The 16,346-nt window shown below is 34.1% G+C and overlaps 4 protein-coding genes across 10 annotated transcripts; 1 reads left to right on the top strand and 3 right to left on the bottom strand.

Moving 5' to 3' along the window:
- The first annotated feature begins 1 nt into the window (after position 1).
- wcd (U3 small nucleolar RNA-associated protein 18 homolog wicked) lies at positions 2 to 3,354 on the top strand. Of its 5 annotated transcripts, none has more exons than XR_016481379.1 (10): positions 6 to 157; positions 296 to 736; positions 810 to 931; positions 992 to 1,116; positions 1,176 to 1,434; positions 1,498 to 1,689; positions 1,774 to 1,897; positions 1,968 to 2,179; positions 2,891 to 3,030; positions 3,097 to 3,354. XR_016481379.1 is itself a non-coding variant. In XM_090179691.1 (10 exons), the coding sequence occupies exons 2-10, from the start codon at positions 324 to 326 to the stop codon at positions 3,119 to 3,121; spliced, it is 1,575 nt and encodes a 524-aa protein (XP_090035817.1). In that variant the 5' UTR covers positions 9 to 157; positions 296 to 323; the 3' UTR covers positions 3,122 to 3,354. The 5 variants fall into 5 exon arrangements, 3 of the variants coding, with proteins under 3 accessions (XP_090035840.1, XP_090035828.1, XP_090035817.1); XM_090179691.1 differs by having other exon boundaries at positions 9 to 157; positions 1,968 to 2,142; XR_016481383.1 differs by lacking the exon at positions 1,968 to 2,179 and having other exon boundaries at positions 2 to 157.
- LOC149962307 (DEP domain-containing protein 1B-like) lies at positions 3,142 to 6,080 on the bottom strand. Its single transcript, XM_090179581.1, has 11 exons — positions 5,887 to 6,080; positions 5,582 to 5,739; positions 5,108 to 5,512; positions 4,921 to 5,051; positions 4,814 to 4,861; positions 4,607 to 4,753; positions 4,051 to 4,551; positions 3,826 to 3,995; positions 3,582 to 3,761; positions 3,347 to 3,526; positions 3,142 to 3,288 (listed from the first exon to the last, which is right to left on the bottom strand). Exons 1-11 carry the CDS (start codon positions 5,938 to 5,940, stop codon positions 3,142 to 3,144), a joined length of 2,121 nt encoding a protein of 706 aa, XP_090035707.1. The 5' UTR covers positions 5,941 to 6,080.
- A 136-nt stretch (positions 6,081 to 6,216) lies between these two features.
- Npl4 (nuclear protein localization 4) lies at positions 6,217 to 10,008 on the bottom strand. 2 transcript variants are annotated; one of them, XM_090179591.1, is made up of 14 exons: positions 9,867 to 10,008; positions 9,696 to 9,776; positions 9,520 to 9,635; positions 9,236 to 9,463; positions 9,122 to 9,170; positions 8,970 to 9,058; positions 8,609 to 8,912; positions 8,320 to 8,478; positions 8,130 to 8,256; positions 7,899 to 8,059; positions 7,509 to 7,682; positions 7,329 to 7,445; positions 7,151 to 7,262; positions 6,217 to 6,839 (listed from the first exon to the last, which is right to left on the bottom strand). In XM_090179591.1, exons 1-14 carry the CDS (start codon positions 9,867 to 9,869, stop codon positions 6,673 to 6,675), a joined length of 1,887 nt encoding a protein of 628 aa, XP_090035717.1. In that variant the 5' UTR covers positions 9,870 to 10,008; the 3' UTR covers positions 6,217 to 6,672. The 2 variants fall into 2 exon arrangements, with proteins under 2 accessions (XP_090035717.1, XP_090035714.1); XM_090179588.1 differs by lacking the exon at positions 9,867 to 10,008 and having other exon boundaries at positions 9,696 to 9,788.
- Positions 10,009 to 10,143: 135 nt separating this feature from the next.
- On the bottom strand, positions 10,144 to 13,196 carry LOC149962305 (tRNA (carboxymethyluridine(34)-5-O)-methyltransferase alkbh8-like). 2 transcript variants are annotated; one of them, XM_090179597.1, is made up of 10 exons: positions 12,896 to 13,196; positions 12,588 to 12,819; positions 12,413 to 12,532; positions 11,975 to 12,353; positions 11,427 to 11,563; positions 11,246 to 11,279; positions 11,116 to 11,188; positions 10,900 to 11,055; positions 10,690 to 10,839; positions 10,144 to 10,571 (listed from the first exon to the last, which is right to left on the bottom strand). In XM_090179597.1, the coding sequence occupies exons 1-10, from the start codon at positions 13,049 to 13,051 to the stop codon at positions 10,155 to 10,157; spliced, it is 1,854 nt and encodes a 617-aa protein (XP_090035723.1). In that variant the 5' UTR covers positions 13,052 to 13,196; the 3' UTR covers positions 10,144 to 10,154. The 2 variants fall into 2 exon arrangements, with proteins under 2 accessions (XP_090035723.1, XP_090035726.1); XM_090179600.1 differs by having other exon boundaries at positions 12,413 to 12,526.
- Positions 13,197 to 16,346: the final 3,150 nt, after the last annotated feature.

The raw sequence follows: 16,346 nt of genomic DNA, 5'->3' as shown, positions 1-16,346 counted from the left end.
GATGGCCATATTTAATTCTCCACGCATCGCGAATCACGAATATTTTCCAAAATGGCCGCCACAATCAATGTGCTAGCCGAATAATTGATATTAATTATTTTATAATTATAGTTTAAAATGTCAGTGTTATGATTATGTTATCTAATTAATGGTTAAGGTAATGTATTAATTTTATATAGCGATAAGTAGATTGGAAATATCTGATATATAGCGATTTTTATTACTAAGCCTTGGTTACTGGAACCAGAAACTAACTTACGCTATCCGTTATGCCTTTAACGTTTTTCCTCTATAGATTTGACATAATTAAATATTGATTCAAAATGCTTCAACTAAGCCACATGGATAAGGAGCTGCATGATGAAACTGACAGTGAAAATGATCATTCAGATAATGGAAATACAGCAAAATCACCCATTATTATTTGTAATGAAAAATCTCCACCTGATCCTTTGCCAAATAATCTATTTCATGAAAATCATAATGGAGATGTAGGAAATAGCGACAAAGACATTGACTCTGCATGTGTTCAAGTACTGCCTAATTCCCAGAAAAAAAATAAAAGACATAGAAGCAAAAAGAAATCAAAATACGATGAACAAGAAGAAAGAAATTTGGAAAAATTAATTTTTGGAGATGAAAGAGAAATTTTGGATAATTTTGAAGAAAAATCAGTAGAGACAATAGTTAAAGATAAACGTAAACCTGTTTGGGAAGATGAAGATGATAAAATTCAGTAATAATTAATATCTAATTTAATCTAACAATCAAAGTAATTACTTTTCAATACATGAAATTATATCAAACAGAACCGACTCAATTCTTGTCAAAAAAAAACAACGTCACCACGAAAAATACACAAAGTTTCTCGAAGAACGTTTTGTCAATACTTATGGTGAAGCTAAATGGGCACAGCTGGATCAGCCTAAAGGTAATTTTATATATTAAAAAAGGCAAATTCCAAAATAAAACACACTTTTTTTTTTTAAAGATGATGATAGTGATGATGAAATGTTACAAACATCAGGAAACCTTTTAGGTCATAATATTCCACTCCCACAGGGAAATATAGCTATCACTAAATGTTCACTCTTAAATAGCAATGATTTGTCAACGGTAATGCAAAAGATATTTCACTTAAATTTTAAAATATTTATCTCTAAAACATCTTCCAGAATATTATTCGAACTGTTGAATTTCACCCTACATCTCAAGTAGCACTTGTAGCATGCATAACTGGTAAAACTACAATATTTCAAGTTGATGGGAAAACCAACAGCAAAATACAGTCGATTCATTTTAATGAATTTCCTATTGATTGCGCCCATTTCTCCGTTGATGGCGAGCAAATCATTGTTGGTTCACGCAAACACTCACATTTTTACTATTACCACATGATACAGGGGAAAATTGTTAGAGTTCCGTGGGATAAAGGTAATTAACTACATAACAATTTGGTTTAGCTTTCCAACTTCTTAATATACAGAAAAATTTCAGGACTGGATCATTATGTAGGACGCAGAATTTTTGTATCACCGGATGGAAGATTCATTGTGATTTGCGGATATTTTGGCTATATTCATTTACTATCGGCCAAAACAAAGGAATGGATTGGCCAGTTGAAAATGAATGATGAAGTTTATGCCATTGCCTTTAGCCCCAATGGGAAATATATGTACAGTCACGGAAGTTAGTATTTATTCATCTACGTTGATTCGGTGCTGTCTATTGTTATTTGATGTACTACAATTCTTTAATAATGCTTCATTTCAGCCAGTAGTCAAATCTACATTTGGGACTTAGACTGCAGGATTTGTGTTGGTCAGTTTTTTGATGAAGGCTGTATTACTGGCACATGTTTGGCTGTTTCACCAAATGATCAATACTTGGCAGCAGGGTAATGCATCGCACTTTAAACTTTGGTTACTTGTTTTTTAGTAAAACTAAAAATTCCACCATCATTGCAGCTCAGACACTGGAGTAGTAAACATTTATGAAATAGGGAATCTTGATGGCTGTAAAAACCCTAAACCCATTAAGAACTTTATGAACTTAACCACCGAAGTTACTTCCTTAAAGTTCAACCATTCATCAGAGATCTTAGCTATGGCTTCTAACCAGAAGGACGAGGCTATTAAACTCGTACGAATATATAGTGATTGTACGGGGACCCGACCCGGTAAGTCGGGGATCCCCGGGTTTTCAAAAATTTAATAAACGCCCGAGCGAGTGCTTAGCTACAGCCCACAACCAAAACGGAGAAGGACGGGGCAAGACAGCAGCCTATTTTCTCAGCGACTTCTCTCGTTTGAAGGTACAAAGGTCGTGTCACACTCGCCTCTCATTCACCCTGGTTTTTATTTCGTTTTACCATAAGTCTATAATATTGTTCCATAAGTTTGTCACTTGTGGAATATTGTACTGAGAGCTAGTAATGGAGTGACGACATCACAAGAAGAAAATCTCCTCCTAATGCGGCACTGTCAAAGGCTACGTGTGACGCGGGAGCAAGCAGACGCAAAACAGTGACGAAGCCTGTAATGCAGTCTGTCTTAAGAATAGCTCTCAGTAAAATTTTTACATGTGAAGAATAGAAAGTGTTACACTTATGATACAATATTATACACATGGTTTTACTTTTAAATAGTTGGCTGTTGAAACGATCACTATTGTCACTTTTATAATTAGAAAACGCTTAAATAATCAATGATAATCAGCTAGGCTTGGCTTAATAATAAAAATGCCAAAAAACCCCGACCTGGTTATGCAAGGTTTTTTCTCTCCCCACCCCAACCCAGAACCAAATGTCACCCCGTATGATCACTACGAATATATTACGCAGATGTTTTTAACTTTTTACATAAAACGCTAATTACGATTTCTTTTACAGGCTCATTTTCCAAGCATGACTGTATTCTCAAATTTCCCACTTCAACATCAGAAACATTATCATGTTAATTCACTCGACATATCATTAAATAGTGGCTACTTGTCATTGGTCAATAATCGAGGAAAAGCTTTACTTTATAGGTAACTTTTATTTAATATTATAAATTGGCTGCTTTTATTTCTAACATTGGTAATTATTATTTTCAGGATAAAAAAATTTGAGAATTATTAATTATTGCATTGTCAGCATTATTAAAATCTTAATTTCAAAAACCGTTCCAATAGAGTTAATTTACTGTTTTCACTGGGTTTTCTCTTGTTATTACGAGCAGCTTCAAGTTCGAACCAAGACTGGGTTGGGAAACGGTGTTCATATATCTCAGGGTATTGTAATTTGAACTAAAATTGCAGATGAGGTGTTAAATTTTGGGGCCAAACTTTAAATAAAAACATTCACCATTTTAAGTTTCTTTTGTTTTTCCTTCTGCAATAACTTTTCATCTTTAACAATGCTTTCCAAGAGTTCCGATAGGGCTTGCGTTGATAATTGAACTTTTTGTTCCTCATAGACTTCTTTACTCACTCGTTGGCAATAAGTCATAATTGGTTCCGATTGACAACGAACATAGCACCCATACTAATAAATTTCCATTAACTCCAAGTTAAAATGTAAAAATGTGAAGAAATATTACTTTAGCAGTGGCATGTTGATGAAGAATGGTTTCAACGTCAGAGATAAGCTCTTTAGGTTGACTAAATGTATCTTGGCAGTAATCCAAAAGGAAATCTATTATTTTGCATGAAAATACATCATCATCTTCACCTGAAATTACTTTTGGTCGGAGAATGCTACTAGCAAATGTTTTCACTAACTGAAATAACTGAGATTACTAGAACTGTTATGGTAGTTTATTAAGGAACTACATGAATATTTACCATAAATTGTGTACATCCTGGTGGAAACAAAACCAATTCTTTGTTATCAACTATTTTCTTCAACAATCGAAGTAACAAATGTAATCGTTTCCGCTGTCCAGTTGGAAGTAGCAACAAAGCCAATTGTGTAAATTTGAGCAATCTTTTTTGGCAACTGGAGTTTAATTCCCCTGAAAATTAACTCTTAGTAACCAAAAGCTCATCTACAACAATTAAACTTCTTACTGTAAAATGAAGGTAATGTTTTTGGCACAAAATTTTTTGATGCACAAAGCACCACACTATTATTCGTATTACTGGCTGGTTCTGAAGAAGTTGGATTTCTTTCACTACCTTTATTACTTAATACATCGGAAATAAGACTTTCTTCACTAAGACAGCTTGTTAAGTTAGAAGTGGAACTTTGAGGTCTTAAACTACCAACTGAGCCATGGTTAACACTGGCATTCCTTAATGCGCGTCCTTTGTTAATGCATTCCATAGACACGCAACGACGAGTTCGAGAGAACTTGTTTCCTTGATGAGCTCTTCCTATTCCTTCTTTCCTTGATAAAGTATAGCTTTTGGGACGCTCAGTTGAAGTAACTAAGCGCGTCACGGGTGTTTCTTCAATAAATGCAGTTTCAAAACAGATATCAGCCTTGTCATTGTTGATCTCGTCAGAAATCATACTATCACAAATTTCTATTTGGGTTGTGTTAGCAGGTATTCCATTTGCGATACAAACTGAAAAATTGGCAGATTAACAAATCAACTGTAACGGATTGGGTGATCAACTTACCATAGGCTGCGTAAAATAAACGAAAAAGGTTGAATGGTATCAAGGGGATATCAGAGTTGCAAAAATGGTCTTTTACAACCCTGAAAACGTCATTTTCAAAACCTTCATATTTTGGTAGGCAGCTCCCGTTTCCACTTCCATTAGGCCCTAGAGTAACATAGAGAATTTAATGTTTTTATAGCTCTGCACCCAAAGTAACTAACTTACACCTTGCTAAACATTTCATTGCACATAAAATCCATTCTGGCAAGTTTTCTATAAAACAATTACTAGTTTTTACATAAATCTTAATTTTTGTCTACATTTACTTATACCTGATTTGTCCACAGCAACAACTATTCCATTTTTATCAATTCTCGTTGCATTATATCTTACTGTTTTCCCACAAACATCAGCTGGATTTAAAAAATCTTGTAAAGTCTGAATACCCAAAATCAATTCTAACCTGAAATGAAAAGTATTTTACTAAAAATTTGAAATGCTAAACCTTACCACTTTTACCGATTCCACACAAGATTTTTCCAAGCATCATTTATTTCACTGGCACTCAAGGTTACTGGCATCGATGGCAGGCAAATGGGATTTAAATCAAATAAAGCGGAACTGGGTCTCAGATTATCCTGATTATGCTCAAAGTTTAACTTCAAATTGATTTCAGTGAGATTTTCTTTGGATTTAAGTAGGTTATTTTTTTTCAAAACTAACGACTGCTTTTGATTATTTTGGATTTGAACAGCTCGTAATGGAGTTCTAGGGTTAGTACGATATGCGGGTGACTGTGATATAGTAGTGACTATCCGATAAAGCTTCTTCCCATCTTGAAATTCGGAATTCTTCTTTTTGCTCATAGCATCTTCAATCACATGGCCTTTAACAAATTTCTGTAGTAGTTGAATTGCTTGCTGTCTAAATATTTAAGAAAGCGCAATAGATACAACATTTCTTTCGCTTTTAAAACCAATATAAATAGCTAACCGGCTAATATCAGGGCCAAATTCATCGTGGTTACGAAGATATCGCAATACCCAGTCTACAGCTTCCGTTGCTGTGAATGTTTTCTCATAAGTTCGCATGTGGAAGCGATGACTCTCAACGGTAATGCCATTCCTAAACGCAACTACAAGCTCATTCCACTAATTAAAAATACACTATTGTTAATCAAAAAAGATATTTTTTACAGGGTTTCTCTAATCTTTAATCTCTACACTATCTTTATAAAAAGACCAAGGCTAATGTTTGAAGACCAAACTTTCTAATTCCAAAGAAATGTTTTAACCTACCAATTTCGTAGCTCTGTAAGGTTTTATATTTTTAAACGTATCCACCTTATCCATTTATTCTTTTTTATACTCGAAAACTAACATATCAAAAATATTACCATGCTTAGAGCCTTAGAACGGTCAAATTCCATTCAACTTCTCTAAATAAATTTGAAAAATGCAAACATAATGGCGAGAGCCAATCAAAACTAACTTTAGCATTTCCGCGAAATCCCATTGGTTCATTAAAATCGTCGCGAGTCCAAGGTTACTTTAAAATAAATTTCGTTTACCACTAAACTCGTCAGACCATTCGAATTATTATTAAATATGTATTAATTTATTTCTTTCCTTCATTTCACGATACAAGCCAGATTTTCTTTTTGTGCACTTAAAAAAGGGGCAAACAAATTTTGTATCCTAAATTTTGTATTTTTGATGCCTAAATTTCACTTCCCATTTTGCCATTTTATTACCATTCGGAAATCATGGTTATTTACAGAATACAAAATGTGGCAGATTTTATCATTTTAGAGATAAAATATCTAAATGTTATTTTTCACTTTGCATCGCTTATTACGCATAAAGAATATTTAGAGAGGCGTTTCGAACGCACTTTTTAATCAATTTTTAAATTTTGATAAAATTGGCATAACCTATTTAGAGTCCAAAATGAGATAAACATTAAATATTAGAAAAAGGAAGCTTGTTGAAACTCACGTTCAACAAAAATATTTCCTAATTGATAGGATATAAAATTTGTGGGGCGCGACAAGTTTCTTTAATGAGGAAAGAGGTATTTCTGTGTCATTGAGGTAAACTACAAATCTCACAAGCACTGTTTCCACTGTTATTTAAAAATGTGCAATGCCTACAAGTCCACTTTGCAGAGGCTTGAGAAGACATGGCACCAGCACCCGCAGATGGTTGATCCACATTCATTTCACTGCCCATTGTCGAATCCAAATCCATTCCTTTAGGAAAATAATTTTGTGGACTTTCAAGTTTGGCTTTTTTTTGAGAACGAACTTATGGTGTCGGCCAAAGGCCTTAGACATCAAATGTACTTTCAAGTTAACAAACTATATTATATTACGCCTAATAAAAGCTATAGCTCAAAAAGCTGCCCTAGCCACTCTCAAGGCTTAAGTAATAAAATATTATTGCACTTAAGGCTTAGTATGCTAGACTAATTGCGAACAAGGTTTAATATAATGCATACTTGAAGGAAATGTTTAGAAATCAGGGTATTAACAAAAGCTTAGTTCCATAAACTATTCATTACCTTGAGCAGATATGATTTGTTCAACCGTTGCCCATTGCTCACTTCTGGCCCATTGAGATGCTAATTCACGGTTTTTGGTCCTAACAGCATCTAGTAGGGGCTCCATTGCATCCTACATAGCAAATTTTCAACATCAAACCATCTCTTATATGTAGCAAATTCAATAAAGACAGCTTACTCTAAGTGGTAACGTGTCCATCGTTGCAATGTAAAGGAGAACGTGGAAATCAGAAACAGCATCAAGGAACTGATCAGGCTTGAACTGTCGTAAATATGAGGCTAATGCTCCAAAGTCCTATAATGATAAAATATGATAATCACAATATATGGTGTGGATTAACTTTACAGTAATGCTTACTTGTATTTGCCCATTAATATAACGATTTTCAACTGGAAATGCTTTAATGGATGCATCAGCGTAAAAAGTAAAACAAGGTTCGTTGGGTGTTGATACTGGTACATCTACCAATAGGTACTCTATTGGCAAAGGCCTTGCTAACTCTGTTACTTCATTGCCGTAATTATCTTTGATCTAAAAATGTTAAAAAGATTAGTTGGGGCAAAATATTCACAGCCAAGGCTAACAGTGGTACCAAAGATAATATAGACCTCAGGTAATCGCTTTATTACAAAACTGTCAATCAGAAAGCTATCTGAATTGAAATGTAGGGTACGAAGTCTAAATTCTCCTTAATATTACCAATAGTGTTTATGGGAAAGACATAATATTCCTCTTCTTGCAACTTACTTTATAAAAGACATCGGGAACATATTGCTTATTGGTGGACTCTCTAACATAACCCAGTTCAGGCCTATCTTTGGTGGGTACTAAACATTTATCTCGTACTAATGCCATGCACTGATTTGATATCTGATAGCCCTCTAAATGAACTCTGTTATCTTTATCACCTATAAAGAAATTATTACATTAAATGATGTCATATTCCTTAAATCTTCAAAGTATAAAATGAATATTCACCAGTGACGCATAGGGTAACAAATTTTGAGCCAAAGTAACCATCAGGTGAAAATCGGCAAGCATTTGGATGCAAAGACTGCAAATGACCTGCCATTATGCATTCTTGCGCACTTAAGAAGTATGAATCCTATAAATAAAATAATAATATACACAAATATACTAAGGAAGTTTAAAAAAAATTTATACATACAGCCCCTCTTAAATGTTTCACGGTTCCCTTCTGTAAGTCTTCTGCAATAAGATCTGTAAAAATCCAACCAACTTGCTGGAGCCCTAACCGTGATGCAATTTCATCCACAACCTCTCTATTAGAGTCCGGAGTTAACCGAATGCAATCTAAACCATTTTCCTATTTCAAAAAAAAGTTAATTCTAATAATAAAAGAAAAACCACACTTAATAAAACCAAGGCTTAAATGAGATAAGCCAAGGCTAGAATAACATTAAAAATAAGTTATTAAAAGCAAAATTTATAGCAACCTGGGGAGGTTCGTAAATTGCCACAACAGTTGCTTTAATCCCTAATGGAACATCCTTATGGAGTTCATAGCGCCCATAGAGAAATCCCATTCGTTGGTTTCCAGTATTCCTCCAGAAATCAAGAAACCTCTCAACAAGAAAAACATTCTCTGACATCACATTATCAGTGTGCCGATAAACCTGTCGATTTAAAGTCACAGCATTGGGCTGGCATTTGGTGCAAATACCATGTGGCCAAGGCACATGTTCACGACACCCAGGTTTGATTTTACAACTAATGTTTTCAAGTGCAGCAAATTTACCCCTAACCAAAAAAATAATATTAGAACCATGATTTTCAGGTCAATATATCAATTATTACTTATCAATGCCTCCTGTGACTTTTCTCAAGTAAGAGTGAAATGACATATGTTTGATGTTATGCTCATGGAGATATGAATCGTTATAAGGCTATAAATAATAACAAAAAATTTAATGATTATCTATAATGAGTTATTTATCTCCATTACATACTTCTATAGGCGCACAATGAACACATTTTGCATGAGCTCCGTGTTGACATCTGCGGAAAATGTTTGTTTAGAAGTTGGATTTCAAAATTGTTGATAAAACAAAATTTAAAATTACAATTTATCTCGTTTTCTTTGAATGTAACCATCCTGAGAATATAAGATTTTGTCAACCTCATCTTCAACAACCTGTGTAGATTTTGAAGTTTGGCCAATGACCCCTAAAAACTGTGTAGTTTGAACATTATTGCCCACAGAGGCTGATGTTGAAGGTACGGGAGATGGAGGTTTATCATCACTGATTTTAGATGGGTCTTTAAAATCCATGTATAACATATCACCATGTCTGAAACAAAAACATTATTACACTTAATGTAACCAGTTGCATTAAAAAAATTATACTTTAAATTGTAGTAAGATAAGCTCTTTCGTTCTAAAGAATGAACTTCCCATGTTTTATCTCGATTTTTGGAGATGGTGATGTCAAATACACTGTCTAGTTCAAATGCTTCTTGCACCTTTTCAACCAAAAAAAAATTATGTTAACTCCATTAAGAAAACGTAGATTTAAAAATTACTTTTTGGAAAAAGGAAGCTGTAGAATCGGTGATTTGACATTCGATTCGTTTCGTTCCAATGGGCGATTGAACACGCAAAATCTGAGGAAACATTGAAACAATGACGAGACAAGCCAAGGCTTAGGTGGGGTATCATTTAACTATTATTTACTATGAAATTAATAAACTTACCATGGTAAAATAGAAGTAAGACTATTAATAACAACGAAAATTATTTTAAATTAAACTTTAATTAGTCTTAAGTTAATTATATTCAGTAAAGTTAAAGAAATCTTAAGCATTACGGACGGGATGATCTGTCGATTTCAGAAATATCAGCTGATCTGCTTTGTCATTGGTCTTTTTTGCTTTTTGCGAAACGGCCAACTTCCTATCAAAGATGAAGTTAGCCGTAATGGCAAAAAGCGCGACTTATTTAAAAAAAGAAACTAAACGATTTTGATAAAAATATTTCACTTTTTATAATTTCTCTACAATAACACACCAATTTCCTTTATCATAGAAAGACCTAATTATTTTAATATTAATAAAAGACTGAATTAACTTTTCAAGTTCTCCCTCTTTAAATACATGATAAAACCGATGATACACTTTTGCATTGCCATTTTCAGTTTCCTTAGACTTCCACGGCACGAACAAATCTTGTTGAACAAATTTAGTTCTGTTTACATGAACCGGAAGTAACAAATCTGCATTTGCAGTTTGATTTTCGGATTCGTTTAGGCTTTTCTCTACCTTTTGGCACCTAGACTTTTTCAAATAATTAGTCTCTACACCATCCTGCGTTTCTTGTTCCATTGACCAGACGTAAAGCAAAGCTTGTCCACCTACTGACAATATACGGATAACTTCCTCAATTGCGGCTTTTCGTCTCTCCTAAATGAACAGAAAGCTTATTTCCTTCATACAGGCTTTTGAGGATTTCGCCATTTAGTTCAATTCCTAGTAATCATGAACTGATCTGAGCTCTGAACATGTTTGGAAAAACTCTCACCGCAGTTGATAAATGATGTAGAACTGCAATACATAAACAAGCATCTGCGCAACCATCTCGAAATGGCAACTGCAATATGTTACTCTGAGCAACTTCCAAATTGCTTTCTTTGCAAATGTTCAAAAGATTTCCACTAATATCGCTACCAATCTATTAAACACAAAATTAGAAATAATAAAATTATGGTAACCAATACAAAACAGAACTTACTTCAATTAGATGTTTGTTACGGCCTAAATATTTCCCATTACCACAGCCAGCATCAATTAACAATGAACCGGATGGCAAATTAGCTAAAAAAGAAGCGATATTTGGCCATGGTTTGAAACGAGTCTCGCTAAAATGACCCGCTATGTGATCGTAAACCTAAAGTGACAAAATTATTATGACTAAAATAATTATCTGAATATTATAGTAATATATTACTTCAAGAACATGCTTATTTTCCAACATTTTTACGTGATCTTCCTCTATTTTGAAATCGTCTTTATTACTAACACTTAAAAAATAACAATATTTAATAATAAATAAATATAACAAAGTTTATATTACTTACCTGTCTTTTTGAGAATCACACAATTGTTTATATTCTGAAATAATAAATAAGTTTCGACAAATTGATAAAGTTAATTTAAAATGGAATGTACTTTCCCCAACTATCACTAAAACCAAAACCCCACCTAAGAAAACGCAAATTATATCAGTCTTTTCAAGGTTATCTAAAATATGAAACTTACTACAATTGCATTCCTTTGTTCTAATCTTTCTAAATGTAAATGAGGTCCTAGTAGATCTTTCAACCAAAATTTTAATAGTTTTTTTGCTTTCATTATTAATAGAAATGGGAACTATGTCATTTTTCCGGCATGTTATGCTGCAAATTTAAATGCATAATTCTATTAATTTTAGTGATGGGGCGAAACCGATATGATATTGGTATCAGTTACCAATATAATATCATCACGATTTTTCCCATTGATTGGTTAGCGTCTGATTTTTCCCCATATCGATACAGATTTTTTACAGATAATTTAAATCCAATTTTCATAATAACAAGGCAGATGGCACCGCTAAACTTGACCTTTGGCTCTTCAAATTCAGCTAACACAGGTCCATGATTATTTCACAAGTGCCACGAAGAATGGCCTTGATAATAAGAAAGATCCTCAGTTATGGTTTCAAAAATATCCAATATCAGATAAATAATCAATATCGGTATGGGTTAATACTCAAAATTGATTAAATTTTGATATAAGCCAACACTAATTAATATAAAAAAGATTACCCATGAGTCCATGCGTATCGACTTTCCCCTTTCATAGCCAGTAAACTTCGCCTTGGTAAAAATACACTTTTTTTTAGTCCTGATATGTGAGTAAATTCCATATTTACACCAGAACCAAGACTAAGGGATAAGATAGGATTTTCAAACGCTGAATGTGTATCAACATGAGGTGGTATTCCTTGTCCAGGGGCATAACAATTGCACGTAATTTGATCAGGTAATTCTGGTACTATATTTTCATCAATCATACGCTCCATTATAACTTGACATATATCGGGGATATCACCCTGGAGAGGTTTCGTCTTATCAACATTGTTCGTCTTATAATCAAATTCATAACCATAGTGCCAGACCAAACGATGTTTTAAACTTTGCTCCTCTAAAGTTAATTATTATTTAATTTGAATGATAGTCAAAAAGAAAAATATACAATATTACTTTCAAGAATTTTGGGTTTTAAAGACAGAAGTAGATCCTCTTCTTCAGGTGTTACAAATTTTTCAAACAAAGTTGCATCAGAGGGAAGGCTTGTGTCACTGCTGATGCAATTTTCTGGAACTACATTGGTGAAAATATTATTTAAAAGGCAAGAAGTTGTAATAATTTTTATTACCATTTTCTGCATATGATAAATATATGGGTTTATTATCAAGACAAGGTACAGGATGTCCATTCAATACATCAACTGCTTTAACTGCATCAGCTATCATTTCAAATATCACAAATGAGTACGGTCGATCCGGTAATAGTATTACATTTTCGATATTGCCATATTCTTGGAACAATTGTAAAAGGTGATACGCGTCAATACCACAAACCAATCCAGCATTACCCACAAAAACTATCTAAAAATTAAGAAGCCTTGGTCAGTGGAAACTTTATGGTATTGGTAGCAACAAGTTTAACAACAGCAAAATATACCTTAGATGGCATTTCTGTACAATCAATACCGTCCAATTTCTTCAAAATACTACCACATTTGACTGTTTTTCTCTTAATTTTCTTTATGTTTTGATTATTGGACATTTTGCTGACAGAGTGACCAAAAACGTGCTTGGCGCGTCGTCTGCTTGTCATTTATCATTATTTTTCTGAACTAGATGGCGACAGCATCTTCGCCAAATTTCTAAATAAGTTATATATTCATTGGCTTCTTTAGCAATTAATTAGAAGATTTAATTAGGCGGTTTAATCGCTCCAAATTAAGACAGCTTTCACCACAGTCATTATCCGGTTATGTTAATTTAAAAGAAGTATATTTCAAATTGAATTACAGTATAAACAATTACTTCTCCTTCAATTTTTTCTCCCCTTTTGCCCGCAAGGTGCTTAAAGTTAAACGAGGATATTGTATTCAGAGGTAACAAGCTTAGGTGTTGACCCTATTGTAGATTTTTATTCCATTTAAATCACCCCCGGTTAGCGTTATGAACAATCAGGAAGTAAAATACCGTAGGGGAGACCTGCCATTAAATTTAGGCCAAAAACCCAGATATCGTGACCAATTCGTTAAAACCTCATAAACAACTTTGGAGGGTTCAGGAAGCTTTTTTTTGTTGTCGAAGAAAAAAAACCGTTTGACCTACATGTATTTTGTTCCGCGCTTAGATAGGGTCTATTTTTGAACTCTTAATCCCCCTCAATTTGACATAATTGTTAATACGTTGAAAAGTTCCTCTTACTGGCAACACCGACACGATAGATAAAACATGGATAAAATATTGCATAAATAATTAAGGGCAGAGAGGTGGGTTATTTTTTCCCCTTAATTGTGGTTTTCAAAACGTTTCAAAAATACGTAACAATAACATTTATTTTTTCATTTTGTTGGCCGCTTACGTAAATCACTCAAGTCTAGTATGTGAAACAATGACGTACCAGGATAAAAAATCAAATCAAAGTATGTTTTGAAGACTTCTATAGTCAAGATTATTTTTTCCTGCAAATTTATTAAAATTCGAATCAAATTCTACAGAGCCGTTAATTCAAATGGGCTGATTTGAAAGGAGGAACTGATTCAAATTAATTTAATTAAATTGATTTTTTAATTATAAAAAAGTAACTTGGAGATTTTGGTGAAAGTAAATTTAAGATGAAAGTCAGTTTCTTTAATACCATAACTTCGCTACGCCCCTTGAATCAGGAACATTAATGTTCCTGCTTGAATTAAACCAAGAATCCAATAAGCGAGTTTCAATATTATCTGACACATGCGCAGTTAGACGAAAAAGCAGACGAGGATATTACTGCTTTTACATCATTCCTCAGCGTGACATAAGGCTCTAGTCACGGCATTTGACTACTAAAATAAATGATCTGACTACTAAAATTAATCGAAATCTGGGGGCTCACTAGTCAAATTGACTAGTAAAAAATGTACCTAAATATTCATAAATAATTACGAATATGGCGTATCATAAATTCATCATTCATCAATGCCATTTTATTTAAAAAAAATCACAACATGCTTGTAGTACTTGTTCTGATTCAGAATCTCGATCTCAAATTAATACGTCATTTGATGATATTATCAACGAAAATATTTTAAACTAGTCCAAGACTCTTAAGTCGTGAAATGTGATCGGCCAAAGTCATGTAACTCAAGTAATAATAAACTCCTATTTTAATTCACCCCCACTAGTCAGTGACTACTAAAATAAATTAAGATAGAAGGCTCACTAGTCAGGCTGACTACTAATAAAAAATATCCTTATGTCCAACCCTGATTAACCGTTTAAAATAACTTTTTTTGGGATAAATTCCCTAAAGTGCTAGAGCTCTGTGACCCCTGGAACTTTGGATTAATAATATTATTAATCCAAGGCGGAACTAGCTTCTATGAGCAAGCTAGTAGTTTATCTCTGTTTGATGACAGAATGAACGAAGCTAGTGTTTAAAATAATCAATTTTATGTTCGCATTCAATAAATTGTCACTATAGACCCATAACAAAAGAGGGGCCGCAGACGATTCTTAAGTGAGACCTCTGGACGGAACATCCTGTTTGTGACGTTTTGAACCACGTGACCACCATTGAAATATACAGGCGGAAGTACGAAAACGGATGTTCCGTCCAAATGCTAAGTTGCCAGGTAAAAATGTTAATTTTCGGCCCCCCAACTTTCATCATCGGTCTATTTCGGCGAACTAAGCGACAGTTTTTATTATGAAAGCGTTTTTCATTGAAGACATGGTTCAAGGACATTGAAAATTTCATTGTCGAATGACCCCTACACGCTTTATACACTCTTAAAATTTCAAATTGGTACCTCAATCAAATTTTGAGTTATTAGATTTGTCAGTGGCGTACCCACGATGTTTTTATGGAGGGGACCCGGATTGATCTAATGAACTCAGGTGAAAATTTTTTTAAGACTTTTAATGGGTGCGCCAATGAGATTTGTATCGTTTGTTAGTTAAAACCCTGTATAATATTCAGGAATGTTTCTCAACATGAGGGAAAATGGTTTTTTTCTCAATCCCATTTTGGGGATTTGTGTGTATTAGTTTCACGTATAATGTAGTCGTCTGCCGCCGCCGTCGCCGTATAGCTCTCCAATCGCCCCAGAACCTGCTTGGGGCCTTGGGCATTGCCCATTTTGGTGTATAACTCTTCAAACGATAGGGTTAACATGGTAAATAACACATTAATTTAGGAAATTACATGAATTCCTTCAAATTTCGACCACCAGTGGCCATTTTTGTGGTATAGCCGTATTCAAAATACATTTTCAACCGATAGGGTTAGACTGTTGAATGATACATTAATCGATAGGAAATTACAAACCGTAGCTGACTTGAAGGGAATATAACCTGCAAAGCAATCTTTATGGAAGACCCCCTTCAATTTTTCCAATTTCGCTCTACAGTGGTGCCAAACATTTTTAAATCCAAAGGCAAGAGCGGCCAGAGCTGCAAACGTTGGTGTTCTACACCAAATAGCTGATGTTATATTCCCTTTAATAATATTTTAGGCGATGGAGGAATAATGCACATTTATGTGATTTATCCATTTTCGACTAGAAATCTACATAATTCAATTAAAGGTTCATGGTGTCGAATTGAAAACATTCTGGTCGAATTTCGGGTAGTTAATCAGCTAGGCTAATGCCCATGGCACCACTTTAGGCCTAAGTCATCAAGCGACTTTTAAAGCCTTTAATTCAGGTGGCCGGGTTACAATGCGTAGGAGGGTGGTGGCAAGCCCTTCATCATGAAGGCTTCATGCCACGCAAGCCAACAGCTCCCTACTCTAACTATTACCGTTAACCTCAATACGTTTTTGTGGGAAGGGGAAACCGAAGAGCTCGGAGGAAAACCCCTTAGGCCGGTGGGGAGATAATAATAATAATAATAATAATAATCAGCTAGGC

Source organism: Leiobunum rupestre, chromosome 1, assembly GCF_980474605.1.
Source record: "Leiobunum rupestre chromosome 1, qqLeiRupe1.1.hap1, whole genome shotgun sequence".
NCBI lineage: Eukaryota > Metazoa > Arthropoda > Arachnida > Opiliones > Sclerosomatidae > Leiobunum > Leiobunum rupestre.
This window is presented reverse-complemented; position numbering and strand designations above follow the sequence as displayed.